The sequence below is a fragment of the Penaeus chinensis genome, chromosome 29, assembly GCF_019202785.1.
Source record: "Penaeus chinensis breed Huanghai No. 1 chromosome 29, ASM1920278v2, whole genome shotgun sequence".
Taxonomy (NCBI): Eukaryota; Metazoa; Arthropoda; class Malacostraca; order Decapoda; family Penaeidae; genus Penaeus; species Penaeus chinensis.
In genome coordinates, this window is record NC_061847.1 from 28,310,763 (window position 1) to 28,328,262 (window position 17,500).

The following is a 17,500-nucleotide window of genomic DNA, read 5'->3' on the forward strand; positions in this document are numbered from 1 at the left end:
GGTGATGATGATCATCATCAATAAGTCATCGTCATCAGCATCATCATCAGTCATCATCATCATCATCAATCATCATTATCATCACTCATTGTCATCATCATAATCATCAATCAGGCATTGTCATCATCAGTCATTGTCATCATCATCATGTCATTGTCATCATCGTCACCATCAATCATCATCATCATGTCATTGTCATCATCGTCATCATCAATCAATCATCATCATCAGTCATTGTCATCATCATCATCATCATCAGTCATTGTCATCATCATAGGTATGACTTATGAAGATGACTTATGAGGATGATGACAATGATTATGAAGATGTTGATGATAGTGATGGTGATGATGATGATGGTGATGATGATCATCAATCAGTCATCGTCATCAGTCATCGTCATCATCATTATCATCAATCATCATCATTATCATCACTCATTGTCATCATCATCATTATCATCACTCATTGTCATCATCATAATCATCAATCAGTCATTGTCATCATCATCAGTCATTGTCATCATCATCAGTCATTGTCATCATCATCATGTCATTGTCATCATCATCATCATGTCATTGTCATCATCGTCATCATCAATCATCATCAGCATCATCATCATCATCATGTCATTGTCATCATCGTCATCGTTATCATCGTCATCATCTATCAATCATCATCATCATCATCATCAGTCATTGTCATCATCATCATCATCATGTCATTATCATAAGTCATACCTACCTACCTGTATACCTACCTTCCTGTATACCTACCTACCTACCTGTATACCTACCTACCTGCCTGTATACCTACTTACCTGCCTGTATACCTACTTACCTACCTGCCTGTATACCTACTTACCTACCTGCCTGTATACCTACTTACCTACCTGCCTGCCTGTATACCTACTTACCTACCTGCCTGCCTGTATACCTACTTACCTACCTGCCTGCCTGTATACCTACTTACCTACCTGCCTGCCTGTATACCTACTTACCTACCTGCCTGCCTGTATACCTACTTACCTACCTGCCTGCCTGTATACCTACTTACCTACCTGCCTGCCTGTATACCTACTTACCTACCTGCCTGCCTGTATACCTACTTACCTACCTGCCTGCCTGTATACCTACTTACCTACCTGCCTGCCTGTATACCTACTTACTTACCTGCCTGCCTGTATACCTACTTACTTACCTACCTACCTGCCTGCCTGTATACTTACTTACCTACCTGCCTGCCTGTATACCTACTTACCTACCTGCCTGCCTGTATACCTACTTACCTACCTGCCTGCCTGTATACCTACTTACCTACCTGCCTGCCTGTATACCTACTTACCTACCTGCCTGCCTGTATACCTACTTACCTACCTGCCTGCCTGTATACCTACTTACCTACCTGCCTGCCTGTATACCTACTTACCTACCTGCCTGCCTGTATACCTACTTACCTACCTGCCTGCCTGTATACCTACTTACCTACCTGCCTGCCTGTATACCTACTTACCTACCTGCCTGCCTGTATACCTACTTACCTACCTGCCTGCCTGTATACCTACTTACCTACCTGCCTGCCTGTATACCTACTTACCTACCTGCCTGCCTGTATACCTACTTACCTACCTGCCTGCCTGTATACCTACTTACCTACCTGCCTGCCTGTATACCTACTTACCTACCTGCCTGCCTGTATACCTACTTACCTACCTGCCTGCCTGTATACCTACTTACCTACCTGCCTGCCTGTATACCTACTTACCTACCTGCCTGCCTGTATACCTACTTACCTACCTGCCTGCCTGTATACCTACTTACCTACCTACCTGCCTGTATACCTACTTACCTACCTGTATACCTACTTACCTACCTGTATACCTACTTACCTACCTGTATACCTACTTACCTACCTGTATACCTACTTACCTACCTGTATACCTACTTACCTACCTACCTACCTACCTACCTGCCTGCCTGCCTGTATACCTACTTACCTACCTACCTGCCTGCCTGTATACCTACTTACCTACCTGCCTGCCTGTATACCTACTTACCTACCTACCTGCCTGTATACCTACTTACCTACCTACCTGCCTGTATACCTACTTACCTACCTACCTGTATACCTACTTACCTACCTACCTGTATACCTACTTACCTACCTACCTGTATACCTACTTACCTACCTATCTGCCTGTATACCTACTTACCTACCTACCTGCCTTTATACCTACTTACCTACCTACCTGCCTGTATACCTACTTACCTACCTACCTGCCTGTATACCTACTTACCTACCTACCTGCCTGTATACCTACTTACCTACCTACCTGCCTGCCTTTATACCTACGTACCTACCTACTTGCCTGTATACCTACGTACCTACCTACTTGCCTGTATACCTACGTACCTACCTACCTGCCTGTATACCTACGTACCTACCAACTTACCTACCTGCCTGTATACCTACGTACCTACCTACCTGCCTGTATACCTACGTACCTACCTACCTGCCTGTATACCTACGTACCTACCTACCTGCCTGTATACCTACGTACCTACCTACCTGCCTGTATACCTACGTACCTACCTACCTGCCTGTATACCTACGTACCTACCTACCTGCCTGTATACCTACGTACCTACCTACCTGCCTGTATACCTACGTACCTACCTACCTGCCTGTATACCTACGTACCTACCTGCCTGTATACCTACGTACCTACCTACCTGCCTGTATACCTACGTACCTACCTACCTACCTGCCTGTATACCTACGTACCTACCTACCTGCCTGTATACCTACGTACCTACCTACCTACCTGCCTGTATACCTACGTACCTACCTACCTACCTGCCTGTATACCTACGTACCTACCTACCTACCTGCCTGTATACCTACGTACCTACGTACCTACCTACCTGCCTGTATACCTACGTACCTACCTACCTGCCTGTATACCTACGTACCTACCTACCTGCCTGTATACCTACGTACCTACCTACCTGCCTGTATACCTACCAACTTACCTACCTGCCTGTATACCTACCAACTTACCTACCTGCCTGTATACCTACCAACTTACCTACCTGCCTGTATACCTACCAACTTACCTACCTGCCTGTATACCTACCAACTTACCTACCTGCCTGTATACCTACCAACTTACCTACCTGCCTGTATACCTACCTACTTACCTACCTACCTGCCTGTATACCTACCTACCTGCCTACCTGCCTGTATACCTACCTGCCTGTATACCTACCTGCCTACCTGCCTGTATACCTACCTGCCTACCTACCTGCCTGCCTGTATACCTGCCTACCTGCCTGCCTGCCTGCCTGCCTACATACCTACCTACCTACCTACCTACCTACCTACCTACCTACCTACCTACCTTCCTGCCTGTCTGTCTGCATACCTACCTACCTACCTACCTTCCTGCCTGTCTGTCTGCATACCTACCTACCTACCTACCTACCTACCTACCTACCTACCTACCTACCTACCTTCCTGCCTGTATACCTACCTACCTACCTTCCTGCCTGTATACTTACCTACCTACCTTCCTGCCTGTTTACTTACCTACCTTCCTTCCTGCCTGTTTACTTACCTACCTACCCTCCTGCCTGTTTACTTACCTACCTACCCTCCTGCCTGTTTACTTACCTACCTACCTTCCTGCCTGTTTACTTACCTACCTTCCTTCCTGCCTGTTTACTTACCTACCTACCTTCCTGCCTGTTTACTTACCTACCTACCTTCCTGCCTGTTTACTTACCTACCTACCTTCCTGCCTGTTTACTTACCTACCTACCTTCCTGCCTGTTTACTTACCTACCTTCCTTCCTGCCTGTTTACCTACCTACCTACCTTCCTGCCTGTTTACTTACCTACCTACCCTCCTGCCTGTTTACTTACCTACCTACCTTCCTGCCCGTTTACTTACCTTCCTACCTTCCTGCCTTAATACCTACCTATCTACCTACCTACCTACCTACCTGCATACCTATCTATGGATATTTTTTAAAATGCGATTTTCTGGTATTGCTTGCTTATCGGCATGACAACACCTATGGAGGTGAGGCAGTATGTTCCCCTTTCAACACTATATTTTCAATTATAGTTGCATATTTCTTGAAACATGAAAACACTTAATTCTTTAAACATCTATGCATAGCACCTAAATAAAATAAAAAATCTTTGCTAAAGCAGCGGCTAATCAAACTAATGAAGTGACTTTTTTTCTTTTCGCTACCAAACACTGATTAGATAAACAGAAACCATGCTACATATTCCTCATTATAGAACATAATTTGGACGTTAAAAAAACAGTATGGTTACAATAAATATATACATGCTTTATCATTTGTGTGTGTGTGTGTGTGTGTGTGTGTGTGTGTGTGTGTGTGTGTGTGTGTGTGTGTGTGTGTGTGTGTGTGTGTGTGTGTGCATGTATGTAGCTTCTATGGAAATACTGATTAAAATACTTGGTGATGAGTAGAGAATCATTATTCGTTTCTAGTCTTACAATAGTTTTCGCTATTGTTATTCTATAAGTCGTAGCGTTTCTCTGAGTCGTCGCATCCACATTCGAACAGCCGAGCGAGAAAATACACGTTTTCTTGTTTCAACTCGCAAAACTATTAGCTGGGTGGTTCCAAACAGGGTGAATGTCAAGTCTTAGAACTTCTTAGAACTTATTCCGATGTGCTGTACGATGTCTATTCATTCTGACGATGAAATGGGCGCTATACTTTAATTTTTCACTTATTAAATCTTATTTCCTTTTTGTCAATGCACATCCGTATACAGTATATGCGTAGGTGTAGATGTGCCATACGTGTGTTTTGTCACAAAATCAAAGTTTTCATATATAATCTTCATATGGTTTAGAATTGATAAAATTACTTTTCGGCATATCCAAACACTGATTCAATAAACAGAAAATATGGTGTTATGATTTTAGAACATCTGAACGCAAAACTGTAGTCGGCCTACAATGAATGTGTTCATGTGTGTGCGTGATGAGGAACTAAAGTTGTTTAACATTTAATTTAGAATCATTGGTTTTATAGTTAATGCACATTTTGAACCCCTTCTCGTGCAAATACCTGACATAAAATATTTATGTAAATATATACATATGCATAATTAAGTATACATTTTTTTCCCCTTTTTTTGTTTGCCGCGAATTCGGTAAATCGAATAATTGGTAGGAGGCTTAATGATTTTGATATTTTAATATCGGTTTATTGTAAAAAGGAAAATGGTAATAATTGAAGAAAAGAAAGGTCAATACTGGGAGCAGTCATATTAATAAGAACAATAATTTATCGTTATTCAAAACCTTGTCTAATCCCCGGGACAGAGATGACGTGCTTATGTTAAGTCCCGGTTTCTTGTGTAACACTTTCCATTTCCTTTTAGCATGATCTGCTAGCTATTGGGAGGTTCTTTCTTTTGCCGTTTCCCAAACATTGACAATATGCGCCCAAACAATTTTCATCGGGTTTGAGTTACATGCCTTGTTTGGCGGCGGAAGGTCTTCCATGTGGTTTTGGTCATCGAACCACTTCGTAACTGCCCTTGACGTGTGTATTGGGCAGTTATCCTTCACGAATATTGTTGTTTCTGGGAAGGATCAAAGGGTAGCAACGTGCTGATGGGAGGAATATTTCTTCACACATTTTCAAAATATTTGTCTAAACTGGATCTCCCTTATTATTTCGGCGAGTTCGCGAACACCACGCAGGAAAATTCATCCAACTTATTATTGGTCACGTGGCCATTCCTCGCCGTTTCATAGTTAGGTCGTCTGTCACATCTGAAAAGTAAATAATAATAGATAATCAGAACATAAAATATGACGGGTAGGGCACTACCATGTATAAACAACACTTTATAAACAAATTGGAAAAAGATATTGATATTTACACCTGTTATTTCTCATCCAGCAATGGAGCTTTCCTTGCGCTCTCCACACACTGCTAGGCGAACTGGAGGCGATGTTGGCAATGGCCTTAGTTCAGCCTCTCTTTGGTAACGTTCTGTGGTGAATCCCATCTGCATGTAATAGTTTTCTTCACCGTGTAGCTTGTTAACAGGAGCTGTAGGTCTTTACACGGTTTTATCTGCATTGGTGAAGGGGCATCCAGAACGAGGGCGGTCATTCAGGATGCCCTTCTCCCACATTATTCACCTGTATACCATCGAGCGGGAGATACCCGGCTCTCTGGTTATTTCACTGGCAGGGAAATTACCTTCCCTAATCCTAATGATGCGGCCTTAATTTACAACTTCAGATTGCCTTGCGTCCATCTTGAAAAAAGGTGTCAGCATAGCACCTCAGTTTCACCTCGGATTCCCCATGTCATTATGACGTCATATACCATTGGGCATAATTTCTTTCTTGCTTACAATAAGGTTTAGCCGCGAAATGAATATTCAGGAATTCATTATCGTAAATAGTGTATTTAAAAAAAAAAAATCTAGATGGTTCTTCTTCAAACTACTCAAGTTCCGGGTGAACAAACTAGCGTTTTTGTTTTTTTTGTTTACTTACCGGGAAATGAGTATTACTATTGTAAACATATTAATATCCCTCAAAGCTTTGACATTCTCTAACAAATACAAGGGAAATATAAATAACATACGTGCTAGATAAAAGTTGAGCGCGAGATTAAATTCCTATATTATCAGAAAGAACAAGGTTTTTCTAACAAGATATCAGATTTAGTATAGCACATGTTTTGGGAGTAAATTTTAGACTTGTATTTCACTCTACTTGGAACCGCTCAGCTAGTAGTTGCTCGAGGTGAAACGAGCAAACGTGTATTTTTTTCGCTCAGCTGATGGAACGCGACTAAATAATGATAGCGAAAATATTCAGATTTTAGCACAAGATTAAAAGCATTCAGCATAATCGAAAACAATTAAACATACAGTTTAGCCATTCATCACCAAATATTGACTTCGTATTTCTTTAAATATTTCACACGCACGCACGCACCCACGCACGCACCCAAGCACGCACCCACGCACGCACCCACGCACGCACCCACCCACGCACCCACCCACGCACGCACCCACCCACGCACGCACCCACCCACGCACGCACCCACGCACGCACCCACGCACGCACCCACGCACGCACCCACGCACGCACCCACGCACGCACCCACGCACGCACCCACGCACGCACCCACGCACGCACCCACGTACGCACCCACGCACACACTCACGCACGCACCCACGCACGCACCCACGCACGCACCCACGCACACTCACGCACCCACGCACGCACGCACCCACGCACGCACCCACGCACGCACCCACGCACACACTCACGCACGCACCCACGCACGCACCCACGCACGCACCCACGCACGCACCCACCCACGCACGCACCCACCCACGCACCCACCCACGCACCCACCCACGCACGCACCCACGCACGCACCCACGCACGCACCCACGCACGCACCCACGCACGCACCCACGCACGCACCCACGCACGCACTCACGCACGCACCCACGCACGCACTCACGCACGCACTCACGCACGCACCCACGCACGCACGCACCCACGCACGCACCCACGCACGCACGCACGCACCCATGCACGCACGCACCCACGCACGCACGCACCCACGCGCGCACCCACGCACGCACGCACCCACGCACGCACGCACCCACGCACCCACGCACGCACGCACCCACGCACTCACGCACCCACGCACCCACGCACGCACGCACGCACGCACCCACGCACGCACGCACCCACGCACGCACCCACGCACGCACCCACGCACGCACGCACGCACGCACCCACGCACGCACCCACGCACGCACGCAGCCACGCACGCAGCCACGCACGCAGCCACGCACGCAGCCACGCACGCACTCACGCACGCACCCACGCACGCACCCACGCACGCACCCACGCACGCACCCACGCACACACCCGACGCACCCACGCACGCACCCACGCACGCACCCACGCACGCACCCACGCACGCACCCACGCACGCACCCACGCACCCACCCACCCACCACCATAATTTTACAATACATACATATATAGTTATATAATATATATATATATATTATATAATTATATATGTACATATATATTTATATAAACATATATATTATATAATATAAACATACATATATATATATTATGTAAATATTATATATACACATATATTATATTGTACAGATACACACACACACACACACACACACACACACACACACACACACACACACACACACACACACACACACACACACACACACACATATATATATACACACACACACACACACAAATATATATATATATATATATATATATATATATATATATATATATATACACACACACACACACATATGGATGTATATGTATATATGTGGATGTATGCATGTATGTATATGTATGTATGTATATATATGCATAATTTATGTATGTATGTATGTATTATATAATGTTCGTCCTATGAATAAAGCTGTGAGAACTCCTGAAAATATATTCTCTTGAAAATGAAAAAAAGTACCTTACATTTCTAGAATTCCTTATTTGTATTATTTAGTTTATTTATGTCATATTATTATTTGATTTTTAATTACTTCTTATTATTATTTACATTTATTGTTATATATATTTATTATTATTCTTAATAGTTCATCATTTTTATTATTTTTTAGAATATTATAGGTAATTTAAAGAATACCACTAGTTTTTTAACCACTACTTTTATTATCATTATGTTATTATCAATATTATAATAATTAAAAGCAATGTTTTTTTTTATTTTTTATTTATTTATTTTTTTTTTTACTTTATTTTATTTTATTTATCTATTTTTTTTTTCTTTACAGGATACGCAGGTGGCAAAGAAGCCAAAGATTTTAGAAGGAAAGGAGAATGAAACGGGAGAAAACAATGCTCCAGGTAATTTCCTGTCACGAATTGTCATTTGATATAAAGGCTGGTGGAATCATTGATTGTGTGTAGAAAATAGAACAAGTATTGTAGCCGCATCCATTACTACCCTTAGGCTCTCCAACAAGATCATCATCACCGGATTCGAACGCCTGCCTCAGTCCAGAGCAGAAAGATCGCATGCAGAACAACAAGTTAAAGGTGAAGTCATTTATTTATTTAACTTAGTTGATGACACTGGAACGTAATATGCGTGTGTCAGCTTTTCATAGTAGTTTGCAGAAATTGTGTGTGTTTTTCTGACAAATATAGGTGTGACATATTTCCATAGTAGTATATAGAAATGACATAGGTTCTGTCATGGCTCTCAAAGGGATCTGTTCATGCCTCAGTGTATGAAGAGAGTGCATTTGTGACCCCAGGACTTCAAAATCATAAGGGGCGGCATTTCCTCGACACAGAGCAGGATCAAACGAGGGTGTGATATAGAAGTGATATATACCCATCAAGTGTACTCCTGTGTTATATTTTTATGTTAATATTGGTATGATATGATTACCAGGCTGAGATAAAGCAGGCAAGCAGAAAATTTGGTGCGCTCCATGAGAACATTGGAACAAGTTGGTTTTCTGCTTTGAAGAGCGAGTTTTCTAAGCCATATTTTGAGAAGGTGAGTTATTATATATATTTTTTTAATTAAGGAAATGAGAATAAATTATTTTGAACATTTTCAAAGATAATAATTTCCAGATACATATACTGAAATTAATTTGTTTATACTTAGGCACCTGTAGTAGTTAGGATGCAACTTTATAATGTTTCAGCCAATGATTTTGTATTTTGTCTCATGATCATATCTTTCTCAATGCATTCAGTAGTTTTCATGTAAGTATGATATTGCTGTTGATGATATATTTTGATATAGATACCTCAGTCTCAGAAATGTTGTTTTTTTTTGTACAATGTGTAAATGAAGAGTATGAACATAATATGAATATAATTCTTAAAGTATTATCAGAAACCATATGCCAGTTTATGCCAGTCTTAGATGAATTTTTTTTCTTAAGTCAAAATACCTCTGAACACATTGCAGATGTTATTTTATTTCTCGTTTTATATCATGTTAAAAATTTTGTCTTCATAGCATTCAAGTACCATATGATAGAAAACTTTACTGGAGTGACTGATCAAACTGTTGTTCATGTTACTGCTATTTCTTCATCTTTCATTCCTTCTTTGTTTATGAGAGCAATATTGAGGCTGAACCTCTATTCTCTAAATCTGGGTTTGTAGTTTCCTCTTATTGTGCAATTACTTCTTAATAATCATGCTGTACGTTTGACTAACTCTGTGTCCAGTTAAGTGAATGCCAGGACTGATCTTGACTCCATACACACAGCTTAGCCTTTTCCTGGATGGCGAACGCAAGAGGTCAACAATCTTTCCTCCAGCCGAACAGGTATATTCCTGGACACACCACTGCGAGCTGCGAGAGGTGAAGGTAGTCATCTTAGGCCAGGACCCATACCATGGGCCAAGGCAAGCTCATGGTCTCTGCTTTAGTGTCCAGAAGGGCGTCTCACCACCACCAAGGTAGGAGAGCTTTTTCGTAGTAGAGTGCAGTCTGAAGAAAAGCCTGCCAATTACAAATGCACTTGCAATGTCAAAATCAAACTTGTTCACATCTCCAGGCAAACCCGCTTCATTTGAAAGATAAGACATTTTAAGTAAGATTCAATTCTATTTTGATTTCTGAAAATGAATGTTGAAAGTCCATTTAGATTTACAAATTCATTTTAAATTCATTGTAATACCTTACTGTGATTTATTTATTTATTTATTATTATTTTTTTTTCATGTGCATGCTAGTCAGTTTAGTATCGATTTGCAGTATGATCAGTGTCTTCAGTGATAGTGCTGACATTCTTTCCAGTGTGTCTTCCCAATGTCCACACCTGGATATGGACCAACTTTTTGCTTCATGATGTGTGTTAATGTTATTGTATATTTCCCTCCCATTTTCAGTTTGTTGAATATGTACAAAGAGCTTGAATCGGATATCGAAGGCTTTCAGCGACCTTCTCATGGGCACCTAATTGGCTGGGCAAAACAAGGTAAATGATGAAATATTAGAGTATCATTAACTTCATTATCATTGATAGGTTGATTATTAGTCTTGTTGTTGTTATTGTTGTTATTATTATTACTAATATTATTATAATTATTGTTATGATTATGATTATGATTATGATTATGATTATGATTATGATTATTATGATTAGGATCATGTTGTTGTTGTTGTTGTTCTCATTCTTGTTATTCTTGTTACCATTATCATCCTCATCATTATTGTTATTGTCATTATCATTATGGTTATAATTCATCATCATTAGTTATGGTTATGGTCATTATCATTAGTTATTATTGTTATTGGATTATTATTGTTGTTATTACTATTATAATCACTATTATTGTTGTTATCATCAACCATCATTAGTCATCATTCATCATCAGTTGTCACCATCAGTCGTCATTCATCATCAGTCATGTTGCACAACTTGTAATAAGTTTATTTCTTACCTTTGCTTGCACATTATTCCAGAATGAGAGCAAAGCAAAGCAATAGAATCAGAAAACATGTCATTCAGTGCGCTTCAAAACTTGAATTATAAATATGCTCCCAACCTTCAGGTGTTTTGCTTCTCAATGCTTGCCTGACGGTGCGCTCCCACAATGCTAATTCCCACAAGGACCAAGGCTGGGAGAAGTTCACCGATTCAGTCATCAAGGCGGTGTCAGATCGCAACAAGGGTGTCGTGTTTCTCCTGTGGGGTTCTTATGCACAGAAAAAAGCTGCTGTTGTAGATAAGGTGAGATATGACCATGTTTTGATGGATTCTTAAAAAAAGTTGTGTGTTGGAAAGGGTGAGAGGGATAGGGAAGGAGTGAGTGGAGGGGAGAGGGAGAGGGGATAAGAAGGGGAAGGAAGGAAGAAAGGAAGAAAGGGCAGTAGGGAGGGAAAGTTGTAAGTATATTTGTATATTTATATCTATTTTCTCTTCATGAAAATTAACCACCTTATTTTTCTCTTGGTTTTGTACAGAAGAAACACCACCTCTTGAACACAACTCATCCGTCTCCCCTTTCAGCCCATCGAGGTTTCTTGGGATGCAAACACTTCTCGAAGTGTAATGAAATTCTCGAGAAAGAAGGCAAAAGGCCAATTGACTGGACTTACTTGCCTCTAGAAATGTAGAATTTGTCATTGATTTGTTCATTTTACAGATTTAAGATTTTAGTCGAGTTTTGCCTTTGGACTATGAGAATATTTGTAATTGTTCTCATAACAGAAATAATTGTTTGTGTTACAAAGGTTACTCAAGTCAAACATTCTGAAAAGTTAATCACTTAGTTACATTTTTTAAAAATAATTATTATTTACTACTAGTAAGGGTAATTGTTAAAATTCAATGCAGGAAAGTGACTGCATTTGATATTTACTTTGCAGAGTTTAAATGTTTTGACTACATTTGAAATTACAAATTGTACAAAATTGTGTCCTTTTTTTTTTTTTTTTGCCAGTATTCAAGATCTTTGAAATTATGTAATTAATAGGGCATTGTGTAGAGATGTTGCTCAAGAATTTCTGCCAGTACTTTCCAGGAAAAAATGGTGCCAACAAAATTCCTTATGAAGGTGAATGTATGTCCAGTGCCATTTACAATGTTTACCAAAAGGCTTTTATTAAGTTGTACATACTAGGATGTAATTGTTTTCTGTTTTTTAAAAAAATGTTTCATTTAAAGTTAGTTTCATAACTTTTTTTACTTTTATAATAAAGTTTGCAGCATTGCTTTTTATAAAAACATTTTTCATTGGATCCTGAATATAGTTTTTGGAACCTTTTTAAGTATATATTAATATTCAAGACAATTATATACTCTTTGCTTTTTACTTGGCATAAATTACAAGGAAGCAAATTTGAATGATTATGAGAAAAATGGCAAAAATATCTCAGGAGTCAAAGTTCCAGACCTAAGGAATCTTAGCAAAGTCTAACCCAACCTGTGACTATTTTGTGTGCTCTGATTAATGTTTATAAAATGTTATAAGGGGATCATGTCTGCACGATGTTTTTTTTTTACATTTTCTCACTAAGTGGAAATTAGTGTAAATTGTTTGCTTCCCACATTTTCTCAGGGAAAAGTTTTTGTAATTGCAGCAGGGACCTTGTAGCAGCATTTTTCAAAACGTCAATATTTGTAATTGAGTATAGTGTAATATAGCCACCTGAAATAGCAGGAGTATAAAAATTATTATCTACATATGGTAATGATTTCATATGTTAATGTTTTCTTTGTTTAAGACGTATTAGAATTACTTCAACTGAACAAGATGTTTGCATTGGGGAAACAATGTGATATAAAAGAAGAGAGCTATACCATTCAAGTATAAGCAATTTTTTTAGACCACTCCGTATTATTGATATGCATGAAGAAACTTCCCATCCACTTCTATAACTCCTTTCCTGCACATGCATCTTCCCTTTTTATATCAAATGTCCATGCCATCATAACCTTTGTTCTTGTGCTATCTTTGACATTTCTCTAGAGTTGGATTATCCCTCTTATTCTTCCTGACCATTGTCTGGAAACTTCCTCTCACTCCATCATTAATTTCCTTACTGTATAACACTAAGCATATTTTTTTTCATTTTCTCTTAATCAGCTTCCATACCCTCAAAACCCCCTCTTGTTGTCATGGGGGGCTTGGGAGAAGGAGACGGAGTCCCAATGCTGGGGACCTCCTCTACCTTGGGCCTTATCCCTTGCCTCAACCAGTTTTGCATGGTCTTTTCCCCTCCCCCTTTCCTTTTCCTTCTCTTCTCCAATCCCTTTTTCTGTCCACTTCCTAAGATGTGAGAACATCTTGCCCACTCTTGTCGTGGAGGGCTTGGAGATGGAGACTGAGGCCAAGCAAAAGGGATGACTTCAGACCTTTGCCCTTGCCTCAACTAATTTTGCATGGGTTCCATTCACAGCCATTCTGATTGTTCATGCCTTGTCATAGTTAAATCTGAAGCCCAGGCACTACTACCCTGGTTGACCTCACTGATAAACCTATTCCTGCCCAACCTCACGCCTCCCTAAATACTTGTACTGGGACTGTTTCCATCTCCCTGGCTGATTGCCCTAAGACAAGGATTGGTCAGACTATAAAAAATGACTTGCTTACCTTTCTCATTTACTTTGATGCAGTATCCGTTCAGTGCTACACTATTTCCCCCAGAGGCTGCCGAAAGTCACCAGCCCAGTGAAGTTTATATTGCTGGAGAGTCTTGTCCTGTCTGAACACGATTTTGACCAACCTGCTAAGCACTGTCGCTCTGCAGCCTGCTACCCTCTGTGTACCTAACCTAGCTATGGTTGTTCAAACTGCCCTATGCAGTCACGCAAGTGTGCTGATTGTGGTGGCTCCCATAATATATTTTATAAGGGCTGCCTTGCCTACAAATTTAAGTCTGAGGTAGCAGTTCTCAGATTCAGCTTTGGCCTCACTTTACATGAGGCCAGATAGAAAGCAAGTGGATGAAGTTTTTCTCTTGTTCCTTATTCCAGTGTTGTCCTTTGCTCTGCCCCTCCCACTTCTCCCAGAGATGTTTCTACATCTTGAGTAACTCTTCTACTCCTACTCTTTATGTTTCCACTTCTACCTTCTTCCTCTCCCAGTCAAATTTTTTGCTATTCAAAATCCAGACACTCCAATCTCTACTTCCCTGGTGCCTACCCCTCCTCATCACTCTATTCATCACATCAAACTATCAAAATGTTCCACCTCATCTCCTACCATATCCCCTCCTACACCTGCCTTTTTCTCTGCCCCTGAAATGTCTGTCCTCTCTTCTCCACCTCAGAAGGCAACATTTATTTCTCAGACCTCCACAACCAACTCCATTTCAGAAACTCATGATCCAAGATAACATACTTATTATACCCCTTATATCCTCCAAACTCTTAGCTCCCATTCTATCTTCACTCAAAGTGACTACCGAAAACCATCCTCCTCCTACTCCCTTCCCTCCAGCTTCATCTACATAACCCCCCTTCCTTCCCTGTTATCTCTTCCACTCCCTCATGGATGCACAATTGACTCCCCTCAACCTCTCCCTCCTTGCCCTTAACCCACTCTTTCCTCTTGCTAATCCTTATCCCATGGACATCATTGCAGAATCCCACACTTTTTCTTTTGACAACTTTGATCTAATCACCCTTTTGCTAGTCCCAATGTATTTACTCGCCCGCTCTACCCTTACCCCTCTATACCCTTTCAAGATCAGGCTATCCTAAATTGCTGTACCACTTTTGATGTATCACATTAAATCTGTACCCTTTTCACTGTTACACCTTTCTATAGTGCTGTATGAGCTTTGATGTTTAGCACATTTAATTTGCTTTGTAACCATTAACCAAACATCCATAATTAGTTAGGGACAGTCCCAACCTTAATTGGGTTCCACCTGCTATCACATTATTTCTATATTATGGCCTTGTTCCATCATCAGCAGACATATTTTTTGGTACTACTTTCCTCATAAACCCCACCCCCACTTTGTGCCTTGTTGCTTTGTTGAATGCTCCTATAATCCTGTCCTTTTTCCAATGTTTTTCCTTCAACTGGTCTCACATTAAAATTGCAACAGTGATCCCCTTTCCAAGAGGGAGCACACTTTCCACTGCCAAATCAATTTTTTCATGTTAATTCTGCTATGATTCATTGCATGGGATGTCTCTCTACTCATTCAGCAATTTTTCTGGATTTGCCAACTTCCTTTACCACTCTACTCTAAACTCCACTACCCTTGCATTTCATCCAAAAGTCTCCTCTCTCCATTTTTTTTTTTTTTTTTTTGGAAATGAAAAAAAGTTGTTTTATCCTCTTACTTTTTTCATCCTTCCAAGGTTACTGATACCAATATGCTGTTCTCATGATAAAAGTAAATTACGAAAAAAAAAGAAATTTTCTGAATATGATTTTATTAACTTATTTTCATGACAAACAAAGTAAAGTAAAATAAGGTTACTTACTGCCAAATAAATTGTTAGTGAGCAACACCTTCCACAAAATGTACTTCAGAAATGTCATAAGTATCTTTAAGTATAGCTTGGCATGGATTTATCTTCTCTGACTTTCTTAATGCAATATCTACCAAATAAATGCTTTAAAAATACAACCTGAAGGGAGAAGTACCACTAAGGCTGCACCCATAACTTGCTTTTAACCCACTGATGCTGGGATAAGGGTACATGCCATGTCCATTACATTTTTTTAAAATTAATTTTCTTTACACATAGATAGCTCTACAAGTCAATTGCAACTATTATTGGTCACACCTGTTTACCCTTCTTGATTTTGGGCAAGATTCAAAAAAATATATTTTGCTATTAGAATTGTTAATATCTTTATAATAATTGTAATGTCAATATTGATAATAACAGCATGGATACTAAAAGCACTAAAATTTCCTTCTTCCCAAAACTTCAAGGAAAGGGGGAATCTGGTGAGGTTCTACTGATTGACTCCTTAATAACTGAGCATTTGTGGAGCCATTTATGTCCAAACAAAATTCACAAAAGAAAACTACAGTCAACAATATGATTACCCAGCAGCAAAGGGTTAATAATGAAAAGCTTCTGGCAATATTTTCTCTACTATGAATAAAGATGGAATAGCTACTGGGAATTGGGAAAACTCTGTATAATAATCCTGCCCTTTTTATCTACAGTAAATTAATGTAGAAAACATTCATATGTATCTTAAAATGTGTATAATTTCTAATTAGCGTCACCACACTAATATAAATAGAAATCACCCTTAAGCTTACATGGAATGAATGAAAAACAAATCATCTGTTATAGTGTGTATACTTTGATCACATTTCAAAGAAAATTTTTTTGTGGATGTATATTTTTTTTTCATTTTAATAATCATGGTTCTTCCAAAGAAGAAAAAGAGAGGGAAGAGGGAAGGAGAGAGAGGAATGAGAATAAAGTGTAAGTACAAGGCATACTGCTCTTTTCTTAACATACATATACAGCAAATATCACAATGCACAGTCCAATAAATTCAAAGGACAAAAAGGAAAATAGAAAAAAAAAAAAAAAAAAAAAAGATAGGGATGATGAAAATCTTTAAACCTATGTGTGTGCATGTTTGTGTATGTGGGTTTGTTTGATTGTGTATGTGTTTGTTTAACCAGCTACTCAGAATTTACAACAGTGCAGAATAAGATTTTCCTTTCTCTCTTTCAAAATGAGGTATGCATAACATAAAAACTGGCAAACTAGCTAGCTGCACTTCCACAATAGCATTCACAGCTACACAAAGTGACCTTTAGTGCAATCACTAATATCTTTATTCAACCTAAAGTAACACAGCAGGTTCGATATTACTTAATTGCAGAACTACTCCCACCAATCCCTGAAAAACAAACACACACACTCACGCATGCATGCGCACGCGCGCGCGCACACACACACACACACA

General features: G+C 40.0%; 1 protein-coding gene across 1 annotated transcript in view; it reads left to right on the top strand.

Annotated features, from left to right (window-relative positions):
- The window catches only part of LOC125040590 (uracil-DNA glycosylase-like), a 17,962-nt gene extending 943 nt beyond the window's left edge, over window positions 1-17,019 (top strand). The window contains exons 2-8 of the mRNA XM_047635213.1: window positions 8,893-8,965; window positions 9,072-9,157; window positions 9,519-9,626; window positions 10,356-10,549; window positions 10,982-11,070; window positions 11,648-11,826; window positions 12,060-17,019. Of these exons, the coding sequence (XP_047491169.1) occupies window positions 8,893-8,965; window positions 9,072-9,157; window positions 9,519-9,626; window positions 10,356-10,549; window positions 10,982-11,070; window positions 11,648-11,826; window positions 12,060-12,212 (882 nt within the window). The 3' untranslated portion in view covers window positions 12,213-17,019. The remainder of the gene's footprint in view (window positions 1-8,892; window positions 8,966-9,071; window positions 9,158-9,518; window positions 9,627-10,355; window positions 10,550-10,981; window positions 11,071-11,647; window positions 11,827-12,059) is intronic.
- The last annotated feature ends 481 nt before the right edge of the window (window positions 17,020-17,500 follow it).